A 25,083-nucleotide genomic window follows, 5' to 3' on the forward strand; every position below is an offset into this window, starting at 1 on the left:
GAGGTGCTGTACCGTTTGGTATGGCAGCCGTGTAAAAACTTCTCCGCGAAGAAGTGTCGCCCTGCATTTACAAAATTTACCAGTTGCAGTCAATAGCAGAACTTATTAATTTTTTTCTTTGAAATTTAAAATAGTGAGACCCCTTTAACAGTATTAGACCTCCGATGTCCAAGCCGAGAGAATGAGAAATATAGTCTAGATCGGGTAATTAGAGGCTTATAATAATAGATAATTTTGTTTAAAACTTCAAGCTCGAGGTCAAAGTGGTACTGAATAAATACACTAAAACGAAAGAAACAGAAACAATTCTGAATTATCCCAGGCTAGAACCTACCAAAATTTGAGGTCAGCCTACCAACCTACCAAAAGAAAAAAACCTACCAACTTTGGGAGGAACCTGACAAAAACGACTACACTGTTCAGGATATGGACTGATTTAGATTATACTTAACACAGTTGTTGGAAGTTAAAATAAAACACTTCATGCAAAATGTTGGCCAAATCGGATAAGAATTGCTCCCTCTATAAGCTCAAGAAGTCAAGACCCAAGATCGGTTTATATGGCAGTTATATTAGGTTATGGGTCGATTTGAACGATACTTAGCATAGTTATTAGAAGTCATAATGAAACACGTCATGAAAAATTTCAGCCAAAACGGATAGAATTGCGCCTTCTAGAGGCTCAAGAAATCTATTCGGGAGATCTCTTTATATGGCGGCTGTGTCAGGTTATGGAATGATATAGACTATACTTGACACAGTTGTTTGAAGTCATACAAGAACACGTCGTGCAAAATTTCAGCCAAATCGGATAAGAATTGCGCCCTCTAGAAGTCAAGACCCAAGATCGGTTTATATGGCAGCTATATCAGGTTATGAACCGATTTATACCATACCTGTCACCGTTGTCGGATGTGATACCAAAACACCACGTGCAAAATCGGATTAGAATTGCGCGCTCTAGAAGCTCAAGAAGTCAAGATCCAAGATTGGTTTATATGGCAGCTATATCAAAACATGGACCGATATAGCCCATTTACAATCCCAACCAACCTACACTAATAAGAGGAATTTGTGAAAAAAATTGAAAAATTTCAAGCGCCTAACTCTACTCCTTCGAAAGCTAGCGTGCTTTGGACAGACGGACGGACAGACGGACAGACGGACATGGCTAGAACGACTTATAATGTCATGACGATCAAGAATATATATACTTTATGGGGTCTTAGACGCATATTTCGAGGTGTTACAAACGGAATGATGAAATTAGTATTCCCCCCATGGAGGGTATACAAATTAACAACGTCACATTCGTTCCCATTGTAAGTAATTCATTCGGCAATAAATTTGAAAAAAGTTGAAAGAATTTTGATCACATTAAGTTAACTGCCGCCGAATTGAGGGACCTCTTTAGATCAAATGTTAGCATGTCCGCATGTTACATTTGTGTTATCGGCAACACAGATGGTATTGGGTAGTGAATTATACATAAACTTACCAAGTTTTTGCTGGGTGGATAACAAACACAACATAGGTTTTCTGTTTCAACTTACTAAGTTAAAGGAACAAGCCTTAGCGATAATAAATATTGTTCTTGGAACATGTTAATAATTATAACACGCTAGAATTCAACTACCAACTCTAGACTACAACTCTAAACCTAACCCTTCTTTAGGATATATAATATGTATAATATTAAGATGAATTTGTTTGTTGATTGCATTACCTAATTAAACAAAGCCATTTATTGCTACAAAAATGAACGCATTAGGTCTGTTCGCGTACTTTTCCAGTAAAAATTTGCAGGAGAGTAAGAGCCATTTTAATCTCTTTAAAAAATTTGCAAGCAAAAGCACATGAACGACATCCAGTGAAAATTTGCAGAACAACAGCTGATTTTTGTTTTGGTTGGTTTTTTATTTGCTTGCTTAGGAAAACAATTGTTTTAAAATAAAAAATAAAAAATGCTGGCGCTACTTGTGAGGTATTTTCCTTAGATAAACGTCAATTTATTGACCCGAGAGTGACAGGGCTAGAAGGAGAACCCTTCGTCGTATCCGTGATCTCCGTGCCGTTGGACAGCCATCACAATTTACCGTGGACGAAGCTACGAATGTCATCCGTGGCGCCAAGTTGCGCAAGGCGCTGGTCCCATACGGAATCTACACTGATGCTGAAGAATCTGGATCAGCCTCGAGACGAGTACCTTACAACTGTGCTCAGCCTGTCTGAACATTATTATATTGGGTTGCCCAAAAAGTAGTTGCGGATTTTTCATATAGTCGGCGTTGACAAATTTTTTCACAGCTTGTGACTCTGTAATTGCATTCTTTCTTCTGTCAGTTATCAGCTGTTACTTTTAGCTTGCTTTAGAAAAAAAGTGTAAAAAAAGTATGTTTGAGTTTTAAGTTTTTTCTAAGCTTTATTAAAAATGCATTTTCTTTCTTTTAAAAAAATCCGCAATTACTTTTTTGGCAACCTAATAGTAACCGATGTTTGGAAGATGGACAGTTTGATCCCGCTACTGAAACCTGGAAAGTGCACGAACAACGGGAAGTCGTACAGACCGATCTCCCTTCTCTCATCAGTAGCCAAAACGTATGAGGAACTACTCCTCCCGATCGTCCCATTTGAGAATTTCCCTTCACCGTACACAAATGTAGAAACAACGTTCTCAAGTCCCTTGCCGGCAGCACTTGGTGTGTTGACAAAGAAACCTTGGACTAACTACTTACAAAGCAATTATAGGGTCTGTGGTAAGTTATGCTGCGGCAGTATAGTTTATTCAGCTAAGTGACTCGCAGTGGAATAATATTCTGATTTGTCAGAATGCCGCTCTTCGAACTGCGACGGTCTGGTAAACTGATTTTAATCCTACACCTACATTGTGTCTAGACAAATTGCTGCGACCACTGATGTGAGGCATAGGGAGCTTTCTATTTGGTCATGTGGCGGCTACGGACCCTATGTTATCATTGAAGATATCTGTATCCGTTTACAATTGGCAGAATAATTTGCACTACTTTTTTCAATCCCACTGTGCGTCACTTGTTTAACCGCCCAGCCAGACCCACTCAATCCCATGGCAGCATTTTCCCTCTTTAACAAATTCAAAGGAACGGTGTTAGTTTCATCGTAGCTCTCCGATGAGGATGAAACCATCAAAACACTTAAGAAACCGATAATTGCTCTTTTCTTGGTACCTGTAAGGATACAATGTTTTAGTTTTTCAAGATTTTCCCAAACAATTCCGCAAATTTTGCACTTATCTTCTAATGTAGAACATCGGACTTGAGGTAAAATTCCAATTCGTTTGGCGAATTATTTGTACCTTAACACTGTCTGCTGCCTTGCATCTTCATTAAAAGTAAATAAAAATGAAACAAATTTAATAATTACCAATAAACAATATTTTTATTTTTTAAATGCCTCTGTCTCTTTGATCCATTTTGGTGTTACCTTTTGTATTTCCATGTAACAGCTGATTTTCATAGAACACCTGACCTCTACAAAACATCTGTGCAAACTTGCAAATTTCTGCTGGCAAAAAAGTCTCGCGCTCTCTTCTGCTCTATTTTCGAAATGTCAACATTTGCTCTCTCTCGCGCTCTCTTCTTTGTTAGCAAATAACGTACGCGAACGACTTCCAGTAAAAATATGTGCAAATTTGCACAAATTTTTGAATTCCAGCTATTTGAACACAGCTATTGTCAACATTAATATAAACACTAGGGTTTTCAGGTAGTGAGCAATCAGCAGAGTCTACCACAATAAAGGCAACCGTGGCGCAGAGCATGTCTGTCTATGACGCTGGACGACTGGTTTCGAATCCTAGCGAGAATATCAGAAAAAATTTCGGCGGGGGTTAGCTCCTCACTAATGTTGGAGACTTGTGCGAGATATTTAGCCTTGTAAATTTTTTCTTCGCTCTGCGGTACTCTGTTCAAATTCGGCAATAAAAAGTATACTTCCTTTTTATCATAATTGAGCGGACAGCACTCATTGGTGTGAGAGAGTTATAAACGCTGTCCCTTAAGGCAAAGCTCATTGATCATGCCAACTCCGTTAAACTAGTATAGATAAGGTTAGGTTCAGTTTCTAAACACTCGCATGACACTACGTCCATACAGCTGTGCCAATAACTTGGTAGTAATGCGCTCTTAAACGTTACAATATTCGCTTAAAGTTATAAACTTAATCTTTTTCCATTCTATGCCCCTAAGTTTGCTCAAGTCTTGTATTTGTATCGTGCAGGAGTCTTTAGATGAGTCTCACTGCTTCATAGTGCTGCGAACTTAAACTGAATCTGTGCAAGTTTCAGCTCAATATCTCTATTTTTAAAGACTGTAGCATGATTTCAACAGACGGACGGATCAAGAATATAATAAGGTCGGAAATGGATATTTCGATGTGTGACGTCCCATCCTTCGGTAGTGGGTATAACAAGCGAGAATTTAAGCAAATAACGGCATTTCTGAATTAATAAAAGTTGAAGTTTATTTTTAAGCGTGATGATTACTTCCGCTTGTGTTAATTGGGCATTCAATTGACATCGTGACAGGTGATGAATCGTGGATTTACGCGTATGAGCCCGAAAGTAAACAGCAGTCGACTATATGGTTGTTTCAAGATTAGCCAAATCCATCAAAAATTGCTGGCACACGATGCACTTCCACGCAAATAATCGCTTGTTTTTTTCGGAAAAACTTGACATGTCGCAATCGTACAACTAGAACAACGCAGAACAGCCAATTCTGAGTTGTACACATCCATTTGTTTGCCAGTTGTCTTCAAAAAAAAATTAGGAAAACCAATCGCCGAAGACGGATCACTCTTCACCACGACAATGCGAGCTCTCACACATCGGCTCAAACAACTGCATTTTTGAACACTCAAAACATCGATTTGATGAGTCATCCGCCGTATAGTCCTGACTTTGCACCGACTGACTTCTTTTTATTCCCGTACGTAAAAAATAAAATGAGAGGTCAACGTTTTTCGACACCTGAAGAATCGATTGATACGTTGAGAATGCATGTTTTGCAGATACCTCAATCAGAGTGGCAAAGTGCTTTGACAATTGGATCCTTTCCAATGTCATTGCCCGGCTTTTGCGGCTAACAGGCACTTAGATAGAGACACAACAACAGGCATGGTATGAAAATAATTAAGGATTTTTTTAGTAAAAAAGAATTCCTGACTTTTGGAAATTAATTTTTATTGTTTAGAGCGCACAACAAGCCAGTTACTTGCAATGGTGTATGGCCATAGCATGGGGCGGAATAGTATCGGCTCCCTCTTTTTAAATGCACATAGAACAAATAATTTTGAATAAGTAGCATTTAACCATCACATTGTAGGAAAACAACAGACTTCAAGATCAATATATTACGATTACACATATAATTGAGAATTTTGAAAGAATCGCACAAAAAGTCGTTAAGGGTTTGAAGTAAAAGTTGATTTGATTCAGGAATAGGTGAGATTGAAACACAAAATTAAAATTAATATATCTCAAGGAATTTCGGGTGGATTTTGGATAATTTGACATCCAAAGAAAGCTTAAAGCGAGAAGAACCCGCTACGGTAGGTCTCACTTTTATAGCTTCATTTGTACAGCTGTAAAGTGACATTAAATTTTGGCAAAAAATTTAAAAGACGTTTTTCGGGCACTTCTTGAAAATAGAAAAGATTGAAACAGAAAAGTGGTAAGGGGAAGTACTATTTCAGCATTTAATCAGCTTTTGGGTAGCTAACACCCACAAAATGAAGGCCTACATTTGTAGAAAGTTTGCGGACCACAATTTGGACATTTTTGGATATTAAAACGGAGTGTCATTCAAATCAAACCCCCAAGGGAGAGGGGTTCCTGAACTCGTTACAGAAATAGAGTTATTTAAATTTTTCTGAGAGTGCATGCGAACCTCAGTTGGACATCCCTGAAAAGAATTTTTCAAAACATTTTATATGTTTAGAAAGCTAAAGGAGCGTACTATTGCCGCATATGATCAGCTTTTCTTTAGATAAAACACTCACCCACAAAATGGATGCCTAAATTTTAATAAACTTTGGGGGCCACTTTTCGGACATATCTGGAGGAGACCAAAATAAAAATGTGCCCTTCAAATCAAAACCCTAAGGGAGCAGAATCCGCCAATGAATTGTTGTTGATTGAACTCTGTAACGAGTTATTTAAATTTTTCTGGAAGGGCATGCGAACCTCAGTTTGCACATCTCTGGAAAGAATTTTCCAAAAATTTAGCATTTCTTCGGAATGCTGAAGGGGGAGTACCATGCTCCTATATAATCATATTTTCTGTAGTTGTAACGAAAACATATAAAACGTAACCTAACTGTTCCAGTCAGAAATATCTGGGAACTCGAAACGGATGAGATTGAAACACAAAATTAAAATTAATATATCTCGGGGAATTTTAGGCGGATTTTGCAAAATTTGATATCCAAAAAAAAGCTTGAAGAGAATCTGCTACAATTGGTCTCACTTCTATAATTTTATTTATACAGCTGTGAATTGACATACTATTTTGGCAAAAAATTTGAAAGGTGTTTTTCGGGCAATTCTAAAAAAGATTAAAACAGAAATGTGACTTTCAAAAGAAAGCGAGAAATCGAGATATTTTGTTTTTAAGGTTGATCAAAGGAACCGCAGCTTAGACATTTCTAGAAGGAATTTTCTAAAAATTTTGGTATGTATGAAAAGTAAGGGGGAGTACTGTTTCACAATGTAATCAAGTTTTCATACACTCACAAAATGGAGGCATAAATTTGTATTAACTTTCGGGCCAAAATTTTGACATTTCTGAAGAAGATTTAGACAGAAAATTGGCTTCCAAATCAAAACCTTAATGGAGCAGAACCCGCCAATGTACTCGTATTGTTGATTGAACTCGTTATAAAAAATCAAGATATTTAAATTTTTTTGAATGGGCCGCGAACCCCACTTTGGACATCCCCGAAAGGAATTTTTCAAAAAATTGTATATGGTTGGAAAACTAAAGGAGAGTTGTAGTTGAAACTAGGGCTGCGGATTCGACCGGAGTTGTGTATTTGAGGCCGGAGTCGAAGTCGGACTATTGAGTCTGAGTCGAGCACGATAGCCCCGACTCCGAACCGCTCTCCAACTCCGGGTTAATAGCCCGACTCCGACCCTGTGTCGGAGTCGAGGTCTAGACTCCGCAGCGCTGGTTTAAACACACACCCCCAAATTGGAACCCCCTATATATATATAAACTTTGCGCAAATATATATAAAAGTAGGCCTCCATTTTGTGGGTGTATGTTTCAGCTATTGAAAAGCTGATTACATAGTTAAGTAGTACTCCATCTTACCACTTTTCTATTTTAATCTTTTCTAGAAATACCCGAAAAACTTCATTCAAATTTTTTGGCAATAATTGTAAGTCAATTCAAAGCTGCACAAATGAAGCGATAGAAGTGAGACCAACTGTGTGAAAAGAGGGTACAGATATTAATACGCCCCATGCAACTATGGACTTACACCTAAGCCAGTAATCGGCTTGTACTCTTAAAACTAAAACAACCTCGAAAAAGAAAATGCTAAGTTAGGAATTCCGTGTTACTTACAAAATCCTTAATTGTTATCCATGCCACTTCCCTAAGTTGGTTCATGTCTGGTGTTGTGTACCTAAGTACCGGTGACTGTTAGCGGCGAAAGGCGGTCAATGAGATAGGAAATGCTCCAACGTCTCATCATCTTCTCCACATGCCCTATGCATGCTATTACTTGCACCGATTTCGCATAACTGAGCTCGTAGTCCTATGTGTCCCGTCATGATACCAATAGCTATACCGACCTCCTTGCCTCCTTTCAGTAATAGCCTCGTCCTCTCACGATCCGGATCACCCCATAGGATTTTTCCGTCCTACCGACTGTTTCGCTGTTCCACAGTGTTACATGCGCGTTTGTCGCCCACGCCCTTAAATGGGACTGCGTCGACCCGAAAGACTTCGCGTTAACCCTTTTTATGGCCTTCACCGCCAAATCATCTGCCCTTTCATTCGCCCGTTATGGTCCGACACCCAAACGATGCGGATTGAGCCATCCTCAGAGAAGGTATAAAAACGCCTTCTTACGCTCCAAAACTATTCGTGACCTTACCCTTCTTGTTCTTATTGTCCTCATGGCCATTTTACTATCCGTAAAGATATTCACACTCGACGTCCTCGCGTTAACTCCACTTCAAGCGTACCATGATCGCCCGCCTGCAGGACCGTATTGTATATGGTTGGTCAAGCAGTCTAAAACAGATCTCAGTCCCTGGGTTCTCAATGTAGACCCCCAGGCCCACTCTGTCCCCTTTGCTTTTTTTCCATCCGTATAACATGATCTTCCAGATGGCAATACTAGGGTTCCGTCAGTCCAAGACTGTGTCAATGGTAGCAGTGCCTCGTACTCGACTTCAAGGTTCATCTCATGTATCCGATCGGAAACCTTTTCCCTTCCTTCCAGGTTTCCTATCGTCGCCTCGATAATACCGCGATGGTTTGAGCTGCGCCCATCTTCAATCCATTCTTCCATCGCCTTTAGTCTTCGTCGCTCTGCGCTTCTCTATCGCAGTCCACTAAAATTCTGAGACGTAAGTAAATATTGGTCTAATCATGCTTCTCTAGAGCCAGTGGATTATCCTCGGATTCAGGCCCCATTTCGAGCCTACAGCCCATCTACATAGCGCCCAACATCTGTGAGTCTCCTTGAGCTTGGCAGATATTGAAATCGTCTTATTGAGGAAACGTGGTGCGTTAAATTGGCCAACCTTCGTCTTCCTCGTGAAGATGCATATTTTAGTCTTCAGTCCCTGATATAACACTGAGACCCTTGGGTCTAGCCCAGTCATATGCCATATGCAAGACTTTCTAGGCCCTTCTGGTACGGATCTTTACCGCTAAGAAGTATTATAACATCGTCTGCATTGCAGACGGGTTCAAATCCCTCGAGTCAACATCCGTAATATGTAGTTTATGGTAGTCGCCCAAAGGAGTGGCAATAAAATGTTCGCTGGATGTTCTAATGTTTATCATGGTATCCACAATACGTTACATGGTTTTGAGTATATATTATAAGCCTGTAAGCCTTTGGTCTCGCATAACTTACCTTGTCGCATAACTTGTTGCAGGCTTTCGGAGTATAAGCAAGTCATAGGCACGTTGGTTTGAAGCTCCTCAAGGCTTCCTTGACCATAAATTCCGTAATGAAGAGCCTTCGATCACCTCATTATTCCAAGATTCCGGTGACTCCGCGAGTCCCGTCGTATCCTGTGGTTAATGCATTTTCATAAGAAGCCGCATCATGTCCTCCGTTGTTACTGCTCTCACTCCCATGTCGTCTACTAAACTTTTTCATCTTAGCGGCGTCATTAACGTTATCGACCTGGTCGCAGAATAGCTTCCAGGAGGCACGTTTTGCCGCTCTGGTAATCTAATTGTATTCCTTGAGCCGTGTGTAATACACATCCCAATAAACTTCGGCTTTTTGAAGACGTGCTCTGTTAAAAAGTCTACGGACCTCTTTCCCAATATTGCGAATCTCCCCGGTCATCCAGGGTTTTTCTTGGGCTGATTTCCTTTCCCGAAGAGGACAACTATCTTCGAAGAAACCCACCAGGGCAGTCGTAATCCTGTTGATATTGTCGTGAATGTCTTCTATGCTTGGACAGACTAAATTATCTTACCCAAGTCTTCTTTTGAGTAGTCCTCCGAATGTTGACCAGTTGGTTTTCAACTTATTACGAAAACTTATCGGATTCGGCGCCGCGGTGCTATTCTAAACCTAATGTAGCGATGGTCTGAGAAGGAATGCTCCATGGAGACCCTCCAATCCTGAACCTCATTGATAAGATTTTCCGAACATGTTGTCACATCTAAAACCTCCTCCCTAATACCATTAACAAAGGTAGCGGTGTTACTAATATTAATTGTTATAAGGTCATTAGTATTCAAGAATTCTTCCAGGGCTTGGACCCGCTTATTAATGTTGGTTCTACCCAAAGAAATGTGGTCAGAATTCCCATCGCACCCTATTAATACTTAATTTCCTACCTGTTTTGCTTTCCTCACCAACCTTTGCAGCGTCCGACGTGCTCCCTGTCCTTTAGACTGCATTGAATTTCCTGTTACTGCACTGCCTGATGTTATCGTATTAGGTTCTTTGCCTATCCCTGTCTTCCGAATGTTTAAAAAGTCAGTAATGGTTCCATTGTTAGGTCCCTGTCCGTTAGGCTGTATTGAGTTTTTATTCCCTGTACTGCCTGATGTTTCAATACTAGGATCTTTGCCTATCTTAGTCTTCCAAATCTTAAGTAAATGGGCTTCTTGGGAGTAAGTGATTGTACCATTATCAGTTCCATGTTGGTTGGGCAGCATTGAGATTCCTGTGGCTGCTGATGTTTCAATATTCGTATCTTCACCTATCCTAGTCTTTCAAATCTCGAAGTCGGTAATGGGTCTGTAGTTGGGTCCCTGTTTGATAGGCTTTTTTCGGTCTCTCGCCCCTTTACTGCCTGTTGTTTTATTATTAGGATCTTTGCTTATCCTAGTCTTTACAATATTAAGGGTCAGACCCCTGATTGTTGGGCGGTATTGAGTGTCCTGCCACTTCACGACCTGATGTCTCAATATGAGGATTTCTACCTATCCTAGTCTTCCAAATCTTCAAAAACACAGTCTTGCTCCTGTAGTGCGCCATGCTTTAGATTTAGCTAAACTCGTCACGGAAACTTGATCAATGCCAATCACAAAGTGAGTTCCTTCTTTTCCTCCCTGTGGAAGACCTCCCACTTCTCTGCGACCAAACCTTGGTTTTGCTTGCCCAAGAATCCCAACATGCGTTCCAACACAAATTTACTGCCCCATCCCTTGATGAAGACCGTCGCCTTTGTGAGCTGGGGTATGTCCATCTTTGTCATTAGGTCTAGCTATCTTTCGTCTTCGGGTGGTAAGGGTTTCCTGCTTTCGAAATGGAAATGACCTGCGTGTCTCTCCCTCACACAGGTATATATAACAAGCAGGAGAATAAGTCTGTCAGACACAGCTTTTAATTCAGCCGGTGATACATCATCAGGGCCTGGCTTGACTTAAAAGAGTCGTAACTTCTTATCGCCGAAATCATTTCCGGTCAGACACAATTTCTTATAACCTCCAACGAATGCATACCAGTGACAACCTCCTCTGACGCCACGTTGTCCAATGGAGAATTTCCCGTGAAATGTGTTTCAACGAGCAGTTCAAGTGTTTCCTCCCTAGACATTGTCCATACATTCTATGACTTCTGAAGCATCAGATGTATCCTCCATGGAGCTACAGAATTCCACCCAGGATTTGTTTTAAGGCTTTCTAAGCTCGCCCTTATATTTTCTTAGCACAGCCTTATAGATGTTGTGCTGTTGTGGCTTCGCTCTGTTGAAGAGTTTTCTGCAGTCCTTTCTTAGACCTAACAGCTCCGGGATCCACCTTGGCGGTCGCTGTCTACCCCTTGGCTTGGCTCTAGGACATGCTGACACAAGCGAGTCATTCAGGGCCTTTGTGATCCGCTTGACCATTATTTCTAGTTCCCCCACAATTGCCAATTCCTTTTCTGGTCTAGAAAGGATATACGTGCAAAATTTGTGTCAAAATATTTTCCCAAACCGCCTTTCTTCTGTTTAGACGAGGGACCACTTCAGCAGTATTTTCACCAAGGCTGAAAATGGAATAACGAGAAGCTGTGGTCATCCAACACTTCTTTTCTTCCACTTTTATCTTCCGATACAAAGCTAATATCTAGTACCTCTTGCCTATTCTTGGTAATAAAGGTCGGTTATCCCCTTTATTACAAATCGCCAGATTTCAACTTATAATATATTCAATAAGCAGCTCACTCCTTTCGTTGACATCCGAACTTCCCCATATTTGGTGATGTGCAATAGCATCACTTCCAACAATGAGGCTCTTCCTCCCTTCAGAAGCGGCAGAAGGTTTAAAGGCGGCATCTCTGAATCGTGTGACTTATTTATGACTTATCTCTTTCAAGGCTAGCTGCTAATGAATATTCAGTTCTTAGCGACGGAAGAAGAAAAACATTTAGACTACTATTTGCAAGAATACAAGCTCTGTGTGACCCACTCCCCGTACCCTTGAGTAGTTTAAATCCCTTAGTCCACGAATCATTCCTCCATACACCCATGGTTCCTGGATAAGAACCACGTAAAATCCCCCTGCCATCAGGAGGACAATGCAATATGTCTACAGCGTGATGGTCGAATATACAGCTGATCGGTTTCCGAAGTATCTCGCTAAAATAGTTTTGGAGAAACGAATATTCTGGGCAAACTCTCTAAACGATCTGCAATTACAGCATAGATTACAAAATTTTGAACTCAATACACCTAAGCTATTATGGTACGATCCATCATCTCAACTTATTCAGTTACGTAAAAAGATCGGAAAGACAATGGTGGGCAGATTTAGGATTTACAAGTATTTAGTCGCAAAGTAAAAAAAAAAAATATTATAAAAACCCCGTTATGCTAAAAAAGTGAAAAGCGAAAAAATTAGGATGTGAAAAACCGAATGGACAAATTCAAAATGCAACAAATTGGAGGAAATTGAAGAATGCAAACGTGGTATATACACTGGCTCATAAAAGTTTGTATGTACCCATGTAACCTAAATGTCATTATGATTATACAACCAATAGTTCATTGAAACAAATAAATTAAATATTTTTTCCACTCTTGAACTAGATAGACTTAAAGCAGATACTTGTATATTGGATGTATTAGATGTCAGTACTGTTGTGTAATTTTTTGGTCTATATGGAGATATTTCGTTTTCCTGTTTAATTAGCTTGGGTGCCATTATAATTTTTGCGGACTTCCATTGTGAAGGGAATTGGCTTTTCCTTAGTAAACAATTAAAAATTGTTGTCAGAAATATTACTCCTTGAATAGGGAGAAATTTGATAACATTAGCATCGATGCAATCGTAACCAGGAGATTTTGAATAGCTAAGTATTTTTATTTCGTTTTTAATTTCATGACTACATTTGACGAGAAACGCCAAGGAATTTTGTTACTTCATCAACAGAAGAGGACGATGAGGAGGATAATGGGGTAAAAGTTTCCACTGAATGTTCTTTGGAAGCCTTAGCTTTCTTTTCATCTGATCTACACCACTCGTTATTTCGATCTATGATTGGTACTTTTCTTTTTTTTTTTTTTGAGCGTGAAATGTACTTCGTAGCTTTCCAGATATTATATTCACTATTATTTGATGAAATAAACTTTTTTGAAGATGTTGTTGTGGAATTTTGTTTTTCTTGTGATATTTTTTGTTTTAGAATTTTAGAAGATTGTATGCTCTCTTATAGTTTGTTCTATCCGTTGGTGACTTTGTTCTCTGCCAAATTTTCCGTAACCTTTCTTTGTCTACAATGAGTTTTCTCAGATCTAGAGAAATGTTGCCTGTACACTAAATTTTTTCACAATTCTGTGGAGGAGACATGTTCGACTTTGTGTACATTCTCAATAACGTCGTCCAAATCATCTACATTTTAAGCGGAATATTCAAATTTAAATTCTCATTAAAATATTCATCAAAACACACTTATTAGTGTGTTTGGTAATAAGTTTCTTTGGAGGCATTTGTTTTTGACAACAACTACCTAATGTTATTATAATCGGACTGTGATCGAAGATTAGGTCCTGAGAATCTTCTTTTTTCAACCACGATTGAGATCAGCCGTTGTAACTTTCAAAATCTGATAAGTCTGGTAATTTGAAGGGATCTGAAGTGATAAATTGGAGTTTCTGTAGATAAAGATTTGTACCTGTTCTTCATTACGAATTCAAAAGTTATTTTCATTTTGGATTTTGAAATCTGGACCCCCTTTAGGGATGCCTTGCATTAAAATCTCCACAAACTATGAACTTGCCGCTTAATTTGTTGAAAAATGTGTCATACCGATCACTTTTTACTGTTTTGGCGGACAGTATATTGAAATTAAGTCGATGGCAATGTTTTCAGAATAAATTTTACACCTGCAGCTTGGATATGCAGTTCGGAAATTGTTTCAATGACATCGTATTTAATATTGGAATTGATTAAAACCGGCGCACCAGCATTCGCTCTGTCATCAGGGTGATACGATGTCACTATATAATATGTTCTGATTCGAAAAAAGGATTTGCTTGTAAAATGGGTTTTGTTGCAGAAACAGTTCTACTTCATTTTTATGACGGAAACTGCCATTGGCATTCCATTGTGCCATTCTAACATCTAACATAACTTGGTGATTAACATTGACATCATATTAATTATTATGAAATGACAAAAAAGTCCACACAACGCCTTTTCTTACCTTGACATCTTGTCTCCATATCTGCAAAGAATCCGGGATACAGTTGCTCGTCGCAGTAGAAGTTTGTATACGGTATAGCCGACAGTAGGGGATAGTCCACCCCAGGACGCCCTAAAGGAAGAAATTAAAGACCAGAATAAGTATCCAATTTTCATTAAATTTTATAAAATATTACACGTAAAATGAAAATAGGCTAGAATAAAATTGTAACCTTACCTATATTATCACAAAGTTATTATTTGCTGCGGGGTCAGAGTGGAAGACTTGGCCCAAAGTCGGAGTCGAGCAAAATTACCTCCACTTTGACTCCGGCAGATCTGTCAAATATGCAATGATAAAATTTTTCCTGATTTGCTGCATATATCGGTTTCTACATTTATTAAATTAACGTGCACTGGTTTGGATCAGCTATAAAAAAACCAGAGTGAGTGGCCCCAAACAGCCAATATTTGATTTTTTGCTTGGAAAGTAAAACAAGTGTGTTTTATATATGGGGCTTAAGTGGCAGCCATCAGACTCACTTAGACGTTTTCGTCCATTGTCATACCACAAGATCAGTAGAAGGAAGATGCCTTCTTGTTCCTACCGTTGAACCATCCAGATCACTTTAAAAGGCCAATAACTTGAATGTCCGCTAAATCAGACAGGTTCTCAAAGAAATAAGAACCTAGAGTGGAACTCCTTCTGACTGATAGAGCGGGACACAACTTCGGGCCTGGTCGTGAAAACTTTGCATACATGTCGCCAGAGGCATACCCACAGATTCTAGTATCCCTAGAATATGTAGGGTAGTTCCTGGTCTAGCCCGGCATCCAAAACAGGTGAATTTCGAACTGTTCAGCTATCTCTTTGAGAGGTCTGCGACAGTCGAAGGCGGTTTTCGTGTTCAGAAATACGTTCTCCAGCGATTTGATAGCTCCCTGACTGCTTGAGAAGATATTTATGTCAATCTTCGTAACGACATTATATCATAGCCATTTCACCACTTATTTTATTACAAGAATCTCTGCTTGATACACAGTGCAGTGGTCGGGTAACCTTGTCGATATGACCAGTTCTAAATCACAGTTACGTGACGATTCGCATCGTCTTTGAAGGAGTACGGTCGAATGATGCCATCAGCCCATAAACCGCAACAAACTTTGACTTTTTCTGGACGTGGTAGCTGGATGTGGATGTAGTAGCTCTGGCTGATCTTCACTCCAAAATCCAAAAAACAATTCTGCTTATTTATGTACCCATTGAGCCAAAAATGAGCTTCGTCTTAAATGGAAGAAGAGCACGCATTTTGATAATAAAATTCCATAATTTGCAAGCGTTGTTCGTTTGTAAGTCGGTTTATGGTTAAATTATAGACCAAACTGAAGATATTTGACAATAAAACAAACCACGAAACGTGCGTGGGCTGTTTAAACCAGTGTTGCCAAAAAGATAATAGCTAAAGAATTACCCTGTTTTTAAATTTTTATTTTGAAATGTAAAATAATCTGAGCGATCATTTTGGGGTTTTACAGTTGTGTTTCTAAGTTCTTACAAATTTTCATTTTTGCTGATGTAATTCAAAAAATTTATAATTAAATATTACTAATTATTATTTGGAACAGTATTCAGACTAACAAGCAACAACTTTATTGAAAGCATCTTCAAAAATGCTACCATTGTATATTCCTTGATAGCTAGATAACCCTCTATGTATTGAGACAGAATATGTACGCAATGGAATTTAAATGTGTGTGCTTTATTTAAATTCAGTATACAGAGTGATATGGAAAATGAAAATTATTTTTTCAATACACAACAATTAATACTAAGGTAACTTAATCAAATTAATTATGTTGAACTAAAGTAGAATAACATAAAGTATTTTCAACATGCCTCCTCAACATTATTAATTTAACAATTAAGTTTAATGCCCATATTATTAGAACAATAAATATGTTTTGGTTTCGGTACTGGTTTTGTTAGAACATCCGCCAACATATCTTGTGTAGGCAAGTACCGCAGCTCAACAACTCCATTTTGTATTGTGTCCTTAATATAATGATACTTGTAGTGGATATGTTTTGTTCGAGAATGATGAGAACCGAACTCTGCCATTTTCTGCGCACTTTGAGAATCAGTATGTATTTTTATTGGTTTGCCATTGAATAATCCAAGTTCTTCAAGTATGTAACTTAAATATGAGGCTTCTTTAGCTGATTCAGTCAAAGCTATATATTCCGCTTCAGCACTAGAATGTGCAACCACCTTTTGTTTTTTGGATTCCCAGGTGACCGCTCCACCTGCTAGGAGAAAACAGAACCCAGTTTGAGATTTCCTATCATTGATATCTTGAGCCCAATTGGCGTCACAGAATCCCATGAGAGGTGCCGAATTCTTTTTATATATTATTACTGCATTCCTTGTTGTACTCAAGTACCTTATTACTTGCAAAGCAGCATTTAATGTTGTTTCCGGGGGTCTTTTGAAAATTGCGATAATATGTTAACTGCACATGCAATATCTGGTCTACTATGCAATGCTACGTACAATAAATAACCAATTAATTCTTGATAGACTTTTTCATCCACTTTTTCCCTTTCTTCTTCATTGTTTGGGTCCTTTTCTAGTTTCACATTTGCAGACATAGGAATTTTCACAGGTTTGCAGTTTTCTAGCCCGTATTTCTTTACTAACTGCTTTATATATCCTGACTGCGAAATCGATACTTCATTTGGCTTTACATTTACTTCAAGACCAATACAATGTTGTGGTACGCCTAAGTCTTGAATATCAAATTTAGATTGCAGTGCCTTCACAAATTTGTTGGACATCATTTGGTTATTACTTGCGATTACTATATCGTCTACATATAGTGCAACAATCATAAGTGTATCTTCACTTCGGACATAATAAATGCAATGGTCATAGTTTGATCGATGTAATCCAAACTCTAAAATTATAGCATCAATGCATTTAAACCATTGTCGTCCTGATTGTTTGAGTCCATAGATGGCTTTTTGCAATTTACACACTTTATGTTTTGTTGCCTCCTGAACAAACATCTCTGGTTGTTCCATGTATATTTCTTCGTCCAGTGTGCCATTTAGAAAAGCAGTTGATACATCCAATTGTCTTAATTGAAGATTATGCTCCACTGACAAAGCATAAATCAATCGCAATGAAGTTTGCCTTACAACTGGGGCAAATGTATCAACATAGTCTAAGCCCATGACTTGAGTATAGCCTTTTGCTACAAGTCTCGCTTTTCGTTTTTCAACTGTCCCGTCGGGTTTTATTTTCGACTTGAAAACCCATTTGCAACCGACAGCTTTTCTTCCTTCAGGCAAGTTTGTCAAAGTCCAGGTATTATTCTTCATCAATGACGCGTATTCTGATTCAATTGCTTTACGCCATTCATCTGCACGAATTGATGATAAAGCCTCATTTATTGATCTTGGGTCCATACATTTTTCATCAACCATATTAGACGACTCATCTTTTTTTTTAAACGTCCACGATCTAAGCCTCTGCTTTATGGATTCAAACTGGTCTTGGTTATTACTTCCAGCATCTCTGACATTCTCGTTTGGAATTTCATTGGAACTCTCACCACTTTGACAGTCTTCATTTGAAAATTCCGAGTTGTCACACTCAAAAAACTCGTCATCCGTCTCATGGTCAACATCATCGGATGACCGATCATCATCGAATCGTTGATCATCATTATCAATTTTTGGAGATTTGATTTCAAATTCATAAAACAATTCTTTGTTTGTTTTGTTCACATTCTTGCACAATTCATTCTCAATGAATCTTACGTCACGACTTTTTACAACTTGTTTAGTGCCTGGTCTCCATAATCGATATGCCTTTGATTCAACGGAATAGCCCACTAATATATGTTCATCACTCCTGGCTTCCCATTTGAATTTCTTGTTTAAAACGAAAGCCTTACATCCTATTTGGCGTAAATGTTTCACGCAAGGTTTCTTACCAGTCCATATTTCTTCAGGAGTTTTTTCATTGTTTAGATTTGTCGGACATCTGTTTCTTATATACACTGACGTGTTAATCAATTCCGCCCACAAGGAAGTTGGTAAATCAGCATCTAACATACAGGAACGACCCATTTCCACCAAAGTACGATTCATACGTTCGGAAACGCCGTTCTGTTGAGGGGTGTACTCCACTGTTAGCTGACGTTTAATTCCATTTTTCTTCAAAAAATTCGAAAAATCTGCCCCAACCAACTCTTTTGCATTGTCACTTCGAAGTATTTTTATCCTTTTTCCAGTTTCATTTTCAACAGCCTGTTTAAATTCTTTAAATTTCTCTAAATATTCGTTCTTTTGTCTCAGAAAATAGACATACACTTTACGAGAGAAATCGTCAATGAAAGTTGCAAAATAAATACTTCGTCCCATAGACTCACACTTCATAGGACCACATAAGTCTGTGTGAATAAGTTGCAATATTTCCGTGGAAGATTTTTCATTTTTATGTGGGAAGGATAATCTAGTCTGCTTTCCACGAATACAAGCTTCGCAATCAATTTGCATCGCATTCAAATTTGGCAATCCATTTACCATAGAAAAAGACGAAAGTCGGCTTAAGTCCTTACAATTTAAGTGCCCATATCGCCGATGCCACAAATTAAAATTTTTTTCGTTGCTTTGATGCACTGTATTTGCAGCCTTTTTATCTTCAAACAAATTGACGAAATATACATTGTTTCTCTTGTGGCTTTCAATCAAAATTTCATTTTTTCTCAAAATTAAAGCCTTTTTGCCCTCCATGGTTACTTTACAACCGGAGTCTGTAGCTTTACTGGCCGACACAAGGTTACATTTCAAATGTGGTACATACATATAGTGCGTTATCAAAGTGTATGGTCTTCTTTTTATACCCTCCACCATAAGATGGGGGGTATACTAATTTCGTCATTCTGTTTGTAACTACTCGAAATATTCGTCTGAGACCCCATAAAGTATATATATTCTTGACCGTCGCGACATTTTATGTCGATCTAGCCATGTCCGTCCGTCTGTCCGTCCGTCCGTCCGTCCGTCCGTCCGTCCGTCCGTCCGTCTGTCTGTCGAAAGCACGCTAACTTCTGAAGGAGTAAAGCTAGCCGCTTGAAATTTTGCACAAATACTTCTTATTAGTGTAGGTCGGTTGGTATTGTAAATGGGCCATATCGGTCCATGTTTTGATATAGCTGCCATATAAACCGATCTTGGGTCTTGACTTCTTGAGCCTCTAGAGTGCGCAATTCTTATCCGATTGGGATGAAATTTTGCACGACGTGTCTCGTTATGATATCCAACAACTGTGCCAAGTATGGTTCAAATCGGTATATAACCTGATATAGCTGCCATATAAACCGATCTTGGGTCTTGACTTCTTCAGCCTCTAGAGTGCGCAATTCTTACTCGATTGGAATGAAATTTTGCACGAAGTATTTTGTTATGATATCCAACAACTGTGCCAAGTATGGTTGAAATCGGTTCATAACCTGATAAAGCTGTCATATAAACAGATCTGGGGATTTGATTTCTTGAGCCTCTAGAGTACGCAATTCTTATCCGATTGGAATGGAATTTCGCACGACGTGTTTTGTTATGATACCCAACTACTGTGCCAAGTATGGTTCAAATCTGTCTATAACCTGATATAGCTGCCATATAAACCGATCTAGGGTCTTGACTTCTTGAGCCTCTAGAGGGCACAATTTTTATCCGATTTGAATGAACTTTTGCACGAAGTATTTCGTTATGATATCCAACAACTGTGCCAAGTATGGTTGAAATCGGTCTATAACCTGATATAGCTGTCATATAAACAGATCTGGGGATTTGATTTCTTGAGCTTCTAGAGGGCGCAATTCCTATCCGATTTGGCTGAAATTTTGCATGACGTATTTTATTTTTACTTTCAACAACTGTGTCAAATAAGGTTCAAATCGGTTCATAACCAGATATAGCTGCCATATAAACCGATCTGGGATCTTGACCCCTAGAGGTCGCAATTATTATCCGATATGCCTGAAATTTTGTACGATGGATCCTCTCATGACCATCAACAAACGTGTTTATTATGGTCTGAATCGGTCTATAGCCCGATACAGATCCCATATAAATCGTTCTCTCTATTTTACTTCGTGAGCCCCAATGGGCGCAATTCTTATACGAATTGGCTGAAATTTTACACAGGTCTCCAACATATAATATAATTGTGGTCCGAACCGGACCATATCTTGATATCGTTTTAATAGCAGAGCAACTCTTTTCTTATATCCTTTTTTGCCTAAGAAGAGATGCCGGGAAAAGAACTCGACAAATGCGATCCATGGTGGAGGGTATATAAGATTCGGCCCGGCCGAACTTAGCACGCTTTTACTTGTTTCCTTGTACATTTACAAAAATCGAAACTTTACCAATACCTTTGATGCATACCTCTTTGTCGTCTGCCAGTTTTACTTTACCATTATAGCCTTTGTTGAGTTGGATAAATAGAGATTCCTCATTACACATATGGGAAGTCTCTCCACTATTTATTATCCATTCGCGATTAGATTTCACGATCATAGCAGTTTCTGTTGCACCCATGCAATTTGCTTTTTCCTCAACACCGCGAGAGTTTTCCTCAAATGACAATTTTTCTCTACATTTGCTGGCTTTATGTCCTTTCTTTTTACAACGAAAACATTTAAAAGTCTTTTTGAACATACCTTCAGCTTGAGTTTTGTTGTAATTTGAACCATATTGATGTTGCTTTCTTGCGTAATGTTTAGCTTTCATTGCAGAATCTTGATCTAACGCATTTTTATCACCAATTTCCAACAAACGCGCCTTCAACACCTCAACTTTCGGAAATTCGTTTGCAGTATCCACGGCAGCCTTAATAGCTGAAAATTTCTCTGGCAATGCATCTACAATTATAACCGCAAGAAGGTCTTCATCCAATTCAACACCCATTTCACGAATCGAAGCAGCACAAACGTCGAATTCAATTAAAAATTCTGACACGCTCTGGTTTTCAGACATTTTGAAGTTTAGCAGCTTCCTGTAGCACTCTATCTTCTTTCTGATAGTCTTTCGATCAAAAGTATCTTCCAGATGTTTCCACATTTCACTTGATGACTTGATATGTCTCACCATACTCACTATGTTTGCTTCCAAGGATATCAAAATTTCGGCTCTTGCATCCATATCCTTTTCCTTGAATTTTTTCAGGGTCTCCATCTTGGTTTCAAATTGAGTTCTCTGCTCACTCGTTGCATTTTGAGGTAAAATTGGAAGTTCCGGACATTTTTCTTCACCCATCACAATATTCAGCAATCTATTTTTATGCAAAATAGCCTCCATTTGCGTTTTCCATGTCAAAAAATTGTTGCCGTTGAACAACGGAATGCGTCCATTAAACGTAGACATTTTTCAACAGATCAGGATACACAGCTTACCAATTCCAAAAAATTTTTCTGACCTACAGAAAATTTCAGCTTTTGAATCGCTTTTCCAGGTATACACAGCTTCCCAATTTAACAATTTTTCTGTCCAACAGAAAATTTCACCTTTTGAATTTCTGTTCCCGGTACACAAAGCTCACCAATTCAATATTTTTCTGACCAACAGAAACAACGGCCTTTGAATTGCTAGTCCAGATTATGTAGTTTGAATTATTCTTATTTGCTCAAAATTCGCGTTATGAGTTCTGGGCCCATAACCTATTGAGACAGAATATGTACGCAATGGAATTTAAATGTGTGTGCTTTATTTAAATTCAGTATACAGAGTGATATGGAAAATGAAAATTATTTTTTCAATACACAACAATTAATACTAAGGTAACTTAATCAAATTAATTATGTTGAACTAAAGTAGAATAACATAAAGGTCGTTAAGGGCTGCTTCAGTGGATTTGCCTTTACTATATGCATGCTGCTGCCGCGACTTGCGATCTCCAGGGATCTTTGCCCTAAGATATGTTTCTATCAACCTCTCAAAAGTCTTCAGCATAAAGGATGATATCTGTAGAAACCGGACTATAGTCAGGATTCAGAACTTCCACCACTGTTGCGTTGGCTTCGTCTTCTGATTCCGCCAGAGCTTCGTCCTCATAAGATTCGTTAGATCTTGTCATGATGAGCTTCCGTACGCATCCAGGGCCAGGCGAGAATGCTGTGGAACCACTCTTCCTCAGGACACTGGACACTTTCGATGTGGACAATTCGTGTGGACTGTCGAAGTACTGTTTGAGTTCTGTGCTTCCCCGCCGGCGCACACTTTGAGCCCAGTTCAACCGGATGGCATACCCACACAGGGTTTGTAGGTTCCCGTTTTGATGCCATCCCCTCCTGTCTCGATTGTGGCAGGGGGATTTTCTGTCTCTAGCAATGCGCCAGACTTTAGCGATGTGGTCGATAGTTACTCAGGCAAGTGTTCAGCATCATCTGTTGATTTGTCTCCTGATTCCCCGACCCCACCGCTTCTATAGACCCTTCAGGCTTGTTGAGGTCTGCGAGACAGCCGGATTTTGTACGAATGATGCATATCCCCGGTCACCATCAGCCTCATCCAATCTACCAGTCGGTGGTTGAAAAATTGGAATAACATTTCCTTAATCTTCCAAGTATCGATTCAGGATCTGAGGGAATCCTTGGTATCCAAGCATGCGCCATTGGTCGAGAAATTAATAAAATATCCCCTGAACTTAATTCAGTCATGGGAAAGTTCAACAAATATAGAGCAATGTTCGATAGTACATCCTATTTGGATCAGCTTCTTCGATCTCCTTCTCATTCTTTACGTAAAAGAAAGAAACCGCCCAATATTGCTGCCCGTACTGCGGTAAACGACGAAATAAATGTCCCACCTATCCCGAATATCACTCTTGTGGATACTCCTCTACAAGTGCATCCACCTTAAAAAGTACCGATGTCAACAAATTAACCACTGTATTTTCATCAGCCACGAATCAATTTTTTTCGCTCTTAACTTACTTTACTTTAATTGGCTTTGACAGAATATTTGTTCCACTAGCCGTATAGAATAGCGTTCCAAGCGCCTCGATCTTCTGCGCTCATTCTAAAAGCACTGACACCAAGTTTCGTGGTGTCTCCCACAACTTGATCTTTCCATCGGGCTTTTGGTCTTCCCGGTTACGGTGGTACCGTGTTTGCCTTCAAAATACTTCTTTGATGGAGCTTCTTTATCCATTCTGACAAAACATGACCCAGCCCACACAGCCGTTGTATTTTGATGCGTGTAACTATGCTATCGTCGTCATACAGCTCGTGGTTCATACGTCGCCTATATTCTCCATTAACGCAAATTGGTCCATATATTTTACGAAGAATCTTTCTCTTAAATACTCCAAGCACTGCTTCAACTGCTTTCACAAGTACACATGCCATATGACAGAACGGGTAGTATCAGTGTCTTGTATAGTGTAATCTTCGTCTGTCGAGAGGTGGCGTTGTTTCTAAACTGCTAACTTAGTCCAAAGAAGCATCAGTTTGCCAGTATTATTCTTCGCCTAATCTCAAAACTGGTGTCATTCGTTTTGGTTACGGCGGTGCCGAAGAAGATAAAGTTACTGACTGTCTCGAAATTGTGATTCCCAACTTTTTCCATTTTATTTATCTGCTCGGTTGTGCAAGGGTTTTTGGGAGTTGAAACCATCCATTTCGTCTTATCTCCATTTACTGCAAGCCCCTTTTTCACTAATTCTCTTTCGATTCTTTCACAGGCTGCATTTACTACTTCCAGTGACCGATCTATGGTATCGATGTCGTCGGCATAGGCGATCAGCATGTGTTCTCTTGTGATTAGTGTGCAATATCTATTCACATCTGCATCTCGTATAATCTTCTCCAGCAGGATATTGAAGAGATTACACGATAGGCTGTCTCCTTGTCTGAAACCTCGTTTGGTATTAAATGGTTCGGAGAGATTCTTTCCTATTCTTACTGAGGAACGCGTATCAGCAAGTGTCATCCTGCAGAGTCTTAGTAATTCTGCAGAGATACCAAACTCAGGTATGGCTTGAAATACCTTTGAACGTAAAGGAGTATCGAAGGCGGCTTTGTAGTCAACAAGGAGATGGAAGGTGTTGATTTGTCCTTCTCGGGTCTTTTCCAGGATTTGGCGCAGTGTGAATATCTGGTGGTATCTGTGATAGGGCCCAATTACCTCATTGACTTTAGGTTTTAATCTTTCACACAGTACGCTCGAGAGTATCTTGTATGCGATGGGGAGGAGACTTATTCCTCTGTAGTTGGCACATTCCGCCTTGCCTCTTTTCTTCTAGCCAGATTGCGCTGATAAGCTGATGCATACGTCTCTTTAGCCTGTCGTCTCCGATCTTAAATAGTTCAGCGGATAACCCGTCGGCTCCTGCTGCCTTGTTGTTCTTTAGTCGGGTCACTACTACTTGGGCCTCATTCTGACTAGGAGGTAAACATGCCATACCATCATCAGGGATGGGTTCTGCTGTATCCTCTTCGCCACCAACTTCGGATACTAGCAGTTGGGTAAAATGTTCTTTCCATATCCTGAGCATGTTATCTGTGTCAGTTATCAGATTTCCTTCTTTGTCTCTGCAGGAGGATGTGCCTGCACCAAAGCCATCGGTTTGATGTTTAATTCTTTGGTAGAATCTCCGGACTTCATTCTGACTCCTGTACATCTCAATTCGCTCGCACTCATGTCTTTCCATTTCCTTTTT

General features: G+C 39.2%; 2 protein-coding genes across 6 annotated transcripts in view; one reads left to right on the plus strand and one right to left on the minus strand.

Moving 5' to 3' along the window:
- Nucleotides 1–25,083, plus strand: part of LOC106084621 (tudor domain-containing protein 1) — a 787,010-nt gene that overhangs the window by 491,559 nt on the left and 270,368 nt on the right. The gene's annotated exons all lie outside the window — the stretch shown is intronic.
- The window catches only part of LOC106084622 (uncharacterized), a 102,674-nt gene that overhangs the window by 2,451 nt on the left and 75,140 nt on the right, over nt 1–25,083 (minus strand). Inside the window, exon 3 of the mRNA XM_013248449.2 lies at nt 14,374–14,484. Within this exon, the coding sequence (XP_013103903.2) occupies nt 14,374–14,484 (111 nt within the window). The remainder of the gene's footprint in view (nt 1–14,373; nt 14,485–25,083) is intronic.

The sequence above is a fragment of the Stomoxys calcitrans genome, chromosome 2 (assembly GCF_963082655.1).
Source record: "Stomoxys calcitrans chromosome 2, idStoCalc2.1, whole genome shotgun sequence".
Classification (NCBI taxonomy): domain Eukaryota; kingdom Metazoa; phylum Arthropoda; class Insecta; order Diptera; family Muscidae; genus Stomoxys; species Stomoxys calcitrans.